The following is a 6,023-nucleotide window of genomic DNA, read 5'->3' as shown; positions in this document are numbered from 1 at the left end:
TTATAAAGATTTCTTATAATGCATAAACCACTCGAAGAGCATGAAGCGATTCCATTTGATACAAAATTATAATTTTATGGAGTCAGAATAATATCTACTTGAAGGGGAGAAAAAGAAGACGGCAAAAGATGATTAGTCTTAGGAACAGAGAGAGAACCTGATAGCATCATCTCAAAGAAGATTAGTATAAAATTCTTCATTTATCAAAAGCCATTGGCTAGTCTCTGCGATTCACCGCCATGAGCCCACCACCACTCGTATAGGTGGTTTCTTAGCCCTTGACTTGGAGGGGATGCGTGGGGCTCAAAACTCCCTGTGACATACAATTCCATCCGACCCCGCATGATGAGGAATGTCTTTTTTCACCAAGTTGGTGTCTCCTAAAGAGCACCAATTATGATGCAGCCCGTGCAAGTTTCAAAAAGTTCGAAATTACGTGTACCAATGCGAGCTAAAAGGACACTTGTCATGCTGCTTTGGCCAAGTTTTGGTCACACCCCTAAGCTTAATGCCAATTCATGAAAGGATCGCTGAAGTTTTGTTTAATAAGATGGGGAATCTCATGAAAACAGGAGGTTGATGGATCACAATGTTCTATAATACTTCTTTATGGGCTTGGATGGTCTTAATCTGTCGCAAAAAGCATGGTTAGCTTACATTAATGGCCTGGGAATATGTCCAATAGTTATAACACTCAACTAGCTTATGAAAAAGATGCCAGATTTCTGAAGTAAAGACACAAGCGCTACTTGAGTTGCATGCATTCTTGCTGCGGCAAAACACAGTTTCATCGTTCATCAACTCACAATCACGCGGGGGGCGGCGGCGGGGGGCGCGGAATAAAATCAACCACAGTTTCATCGTTCCAGTATCTAGAAAGAACAGACATTAAAATACAAGATAGAATGGTTTTCATTATGTAAAAGTTGCGAGCATTCACTGATGAATCATCAAGTTCAGAAGGCAGCTACATGCGTTATTAATAAAGGCAGGAAATTAAAGAAAATGAAAAGAAAGCCGATGGGTGAAGGCTCTTGGCCACTTCTAACACATCTAAAAATAAGCAAATATAACTATCATTGAGAAGAAACTGTATGCTGTTCCTATCCAGGACTCACCAACACCATGATACCTGAAAGAAAATCATCAAACAGCATGATTCGTATTTGTGATCATCCATGGCTGCAAACAGAATAACATAAACAGCTCTTCATGGACTGATGATCCATTTGTTTATCACTGAGACATGAGACCCTGGGGGAAGTCATGTTATTCAGCTATGGGCATAACCATAAGGAAAACATCTTCATGGTAGCTTGACCCGGGAGAGCTTTTGGAGGATTTGTTGCAAGTTTTCTCTGTTTCCTGCTCAGCAAAAGCTTCTTCAGAGTGGCAATCAAAACTGCAAAATACTTTCTCACCTCTGCAAAAGATAGAAAGACACAACAATGTCAGCGATAACTACTAGCTTTCACCAAGTAAAGGATTTTAATTAGAGATGTCGGGGACATACCTGTACATATAAATGTCTTCTGCCTTCTCCAATTTTTTTTTGCAAGAGTAACAGAAGCTCAAAAACTCATCTGGTGGAAAAGGGGATGGGTGCTTAGCTTCTTGAGGCAATTTGATCCCCAGATTTTCTGTTTTGTCAAAATTGGACAACTCATTTGAGTGACATTCCAAAATATAGTCACCAAAAACATGAGTTGTTTTAGGGTTTGGACCATGGGAAATTATACAGGTATAATCCTCAGATAGCTCAATCTCACGTGCAGACAGAGAACCTACATATCCTTGTCCAGGGCCAACGGTTATGGGAAGTGAATTCGGTTTGATCACCAAAGACCTGTTTGTTTGTGAACAATCACAGATTTCCAGCGGGAAACTTCTTGTGCTAGTAGTTCTATTCTCTGAATAGAATTTTTGGGAACTCGAGTTGGGTTTGGAGGTTGCTAAGCCAATTACAGAAGAGCTTTCAAACGGTTTAGTTTCCAATAGCACTCCCTCACTCCCAAAGGCACCTTCTGATTTACCTAGTCGGGGACTGGAAGTCTTGGTTTTGGATAGTGAAATTGTGTAGTTTCTTGGTAAAGAATTGGATTTCACAGAAGAAAAGGTCTTCACTTGTGGTGCAAAAATTATAGTCTTTCTCTTATCTGAATCAAGAACTTCACCGGTAGGTTTGGTTTCATCAACAAGTAAATGTACTATGCCAAGACCTACTTTGTTGCACTCCCATTTCTTTTGGACATTTTGGCAAGGCAATCTAGGGGACCTATTGCTAAATGGGTTGCTAAGATTTGTGAAAAAACTGAAATCAAGTGGAGATTGTGGACTCCTAACCGAGTCAAAATCTTGTGAACCTCTATAACCACATCCTACAAAGAAACCAGGAATATTGAAAAATGAGCTCCTTAAATGTCTCAGACTGAATGTATCGGGTTGAGAATTAGTCTCTGTATCAGAATCCGCCATTGGATTGAATACACATGCCCCTCTCTAATGCGATCTGCTTCTCCTCTTAAGCAACATTAAGAACCTAGAAAGACTTTTAATACAAACCAGCAATTACTAACTGCAATACTTATTGTCAATTATACTAATAAGAAACATAAATCATCAAAAGTGATGGAAACATTGCTCAAACTTTAATCAATGAGCATCCAGAAATAAACAGCTAAGACATAGGAATTAATACATAAGATATCAAAAAATTGCGTCAATAAAGACAACTTTATTCACATAGAAAAAAAAGCTCAGAATGAACCAAGATATGGAAACACTGCTAAGAGTCTAAAACTTTAATTAATGAGCAACATAAACAAACAGCTAAGAATAAACAAGGTATCAAAAAATTACGTCAATAATGACAACTTGATTCCCAGAAAGCCCCTAGAATGAACCAAGACATTGTGAGCTTACAGAAAACATCACAGAAGAACGAATCTGAAACGACGCATCAACAATGAAAAGAGTCCTTAAATACTCTTAAGATGATGTGATTGCAAGGAGCTTTGATACCAAAAAAATCAATTCATGAACTCACGAACAGGAATCCTACCCAAAAAGGGTACAAACTACAAAGGTTTGTAAATCTCAAATCAACGAGGAAACTAACAGTCAACATGAGCAAAAGAATGAAGCAATACGAGGCAGACAGTTGGGAAACGATGATCATATATTCTCACACCAAAGTAGGACTAACACATGCATGCATTGCTGAATGAGTAACAGTCGACTTATTGATGATCCAGATTGAGAGGAGCATGAAAATAGACGATCAAGAATCCCCAAAAGACCCTAAATGAGAAAGGCTTGTCATCCAAACCCACAAGAGAGTTGCTTTCTACACATGAGAAAGATTTGCATAAAGTGTGTTATTGGAAGAAAAAATAAATCAAGAATCAAACATGCATAAGAACTAAGAAACATCAAAAATTTACAAAGACCCCAATGAAGAAAATTGATTAGTTCATCATTCGACCTCCTCAAGGGGTGTTTAAAAGTAATATCAGATCAATGTTTAAAAGAAAAAAAATCCACACATGCCTCCGTAAAGAACCTCAAGAAGCATTAAAGAACAGAGTAGATATCATCTGACAATGAAGAACAAAACAGATGCTATCAAATCAAGACCAAAAGCATAGAGCTTTAAGAACATCCAATGACTAAGGCAAAAAATAAAATAAAAAAATCAGTGATATGAAACAGAAAACAAAGAACAAAAAGTTAAAGAATGAAAACCCACCTTGGTTTATCTTTTCATAACTGCAAAGAAGAGACAGAGAGGAACTGAAAAGTAGGAAGAGAGACTTCATTAATGCTTGCCTTGCCTGGCCCAACACTCCCTTCCCTTTCCTTCCCTTCCCTTCCCTGTGTAGCACCACTATCTCTCTCTGTTTTCTTGTTTCCTTTTTTACATTTTTTTACAACATCCCTTGCATCTAAATCAGAAAAAGCAGAGTGTCACCGAGCTTCTGATATATAAAACACTCCTCTTTCTCTCTCATGTATGATTATCAAAGATATACGTACAGTACACAGTATTGTATTATGGTACGTATATTCCTTATTTTTAAAAGATAAAAGACAAAACATCATTTCCTTTTACAAGTTTGAAAATATTCGTACCTATTAATATTTTAAATTTATCTTAAAAAATAGATATAAAAAGAAAGAAAAAAATAAAACCTATGGTATGTAAAAAATAATAAAAATATCGGTACATGAATTTTCTAATTTCTAATGATATATTTTTAAATTGATCTAGAAAATAACTAATAAAATATTACTAATTATTTTTTAAATGTTATAAAATTTCTTATACAAATATTTAGTAATGTGGTGTTTTTAATTAAAAAAATATAAAACTAATATAGTGTTTTAAAAAAATTATTTATGCTAATACATTAAAATAATCAAAACTCTTAAAAATAATATTAATTTAATATTTTTATAAAAAAAAAAACCAATTTAAAAAATAGATACAACCATAAATACAAATCACTACTAACCAAAGTAATTGTACAAGCAAAATCTTTCGACCAATCATCTACCCTTATTGCAATGATTATTACATATGATAATTTGTTCTTAAATGTACTATATTTGATAATTATAACTTCTCGAAATATGAAATTCTTAGAGTTTTTTTTTATCTGTTTGTATAATTGTTGTCACACTTTTGCTGATATAATGACAGGGGTTCAAAATATATATAAGGTAAATAATTAGTTATATTTAAGGAAAGAATGATGATATAATTAGTTTTTTTTTATTGTTATTAAATATTCTAATTATTTTTAATTTATTTGACATTGATCCTGAAAATAAAAAACTCGCCGGTCTAGTTATTTACAAAAAAAATTAACTTATTTTTTTGCAAGACTTTGACAGCAAAATAATATTTATTTTTATAAAAAAAATTATGTTAAAGTTATTCAACATGAATATTAAACTTGTATTGATAGTGAGAGCTGGGTCTAAAAATAATAGCAGAGCCATTTAGGGACAAGAGGGGGCAATTGCCCCCTCCTCCCTTCACTTTTTAAAATCAAATTTCAAAATTTATTTGTTTTATTTTTAATATAAAGTTTTAGTCCAAAAATTCTATTAATGACCTGAGATATATATAGATATATAAAAAGGCAATTGATAAGTTTGAGAAAAGAGTTGGCTCTTAACAGTCATATTTTTTATATTTGTGTTATTAAAAATTTTATCTTTTTTTTTTTGGTTAGTTAGTCAAATATTGAGCTCCAAAAATACTGTGTCTATATTTTCAAAAATTAGTTGTTGAAAATGTTAGGATTTATAATAATTTATGAGTTTGTTGAATTAATATATGTATAGGATTAAATAAACTTATTATTAAATTTAAATATACATGCATAAATAAATATTTATTTATAAAAAACAATGCAAAGATATTCTTGAATTTTTATGGTAAGATAATTTTTTATTGAATGCTTTAAAAATAAAAAATAATTTATATTTTATTTTTTTCCTTTCCTTTTTTTTTCCGTAAATAAACAATCTAGAAAGACAACTGTTTTTTTTTCTGCAATGAGAGAACATACACAAATTCTAAATATTTTTTTAAAACATAAATTAATTTATATTTTCAAATAGTTTTTAAAACCACAACTCATAGATAACAGAGTTAACTTGATTTTATTCCTTGAACAAAAAAATAATCTAAAGCTAAGAATAACTTAAGTTGACCGATATTTATCTGGTTATTTGTTTTAAAATTATTTTGTAATTTTAATTTTTTTATTTTTAATTAAATTAAATTAATTAAATTTTTTTGTCAAATCACTTTTTAATTAAAATGTTAATTATGGCCCAAAAATATTCCCAATCTTTCCTTTTTCTTGCCCCTCAATTATCGGTTCAATTTCAAACCCTATTTATTTTTTGTCTTTATTTAAATAATTTATTTTGCATTTTTTATTTTCAATATTTTTTGACACATAAAAATTAACAAAAAATAATGAAATGATTAAAATTAACTAAAACTA

At 31.9% G+C, this 6,023-nt stretch overlaps 1 protein-coding gene across 2 annotated transcripts; it reads right to left on the bottom strand.

The window, feature by feature from the left end:
• Nucleotides 1-884: 884 nt before the first annotated feature.
• Nucleotides 885-3,975, bottom strand: LOC105109635 (uncharacterized). Of its 2 annotated transcripts, none has more exons than XM_011004386.1 (3): nt 3,749-3,975; nt 1,514-2,548; nt 885-1,423 (listed from the first exon to the last, which is right to left on the bottom strand). In XM_011004386.1, the coding sequence occupies exons 2-3, from the start codon at nt 2,473-2,475 to the stop codon at nt 1,270-1,272; spliced, it is 1,116 nt and encodes a 371-aa protein (XP_011002688.1). In that variant the 5' UTR covers nt 2,476-2,548; nt 3,749-3,975; the 3' UTR covers nt 885-1,269. The 2 variants fall into 2 exon arrangements, with proteins under 2 accessions (XP_011002688.1, XP_011002689.1); XM_011004387.1 differs by having other exon boundaries at nt 1,514-2,539.
• Nucleotides 3,976-6,023: the final 2,048 nt, after the last annotated feature.

The sequence above is a fragment of the Populus euphratica genome, unplaced genomic scaffold (assembly GCF_000495115.2).
Source record: "Populus euphratica unplaced genomic scaffold, PopEup_1.0 scaffold224.1, whole genome shotgun sequence".
Classification (NCBI taxonomy): domain Eukaryota; kingdom Viridiplantae; phylum Streptophyta; class Magnoliopsida; order Malpighiales; family Salicaceae; genus Populus; species Populus euphratica.
The sequence above is the reverse complement of the archived record's forward strand: the minus strand, read 5'-3'. Positions and strand labels throughout refer to the sequence as shown.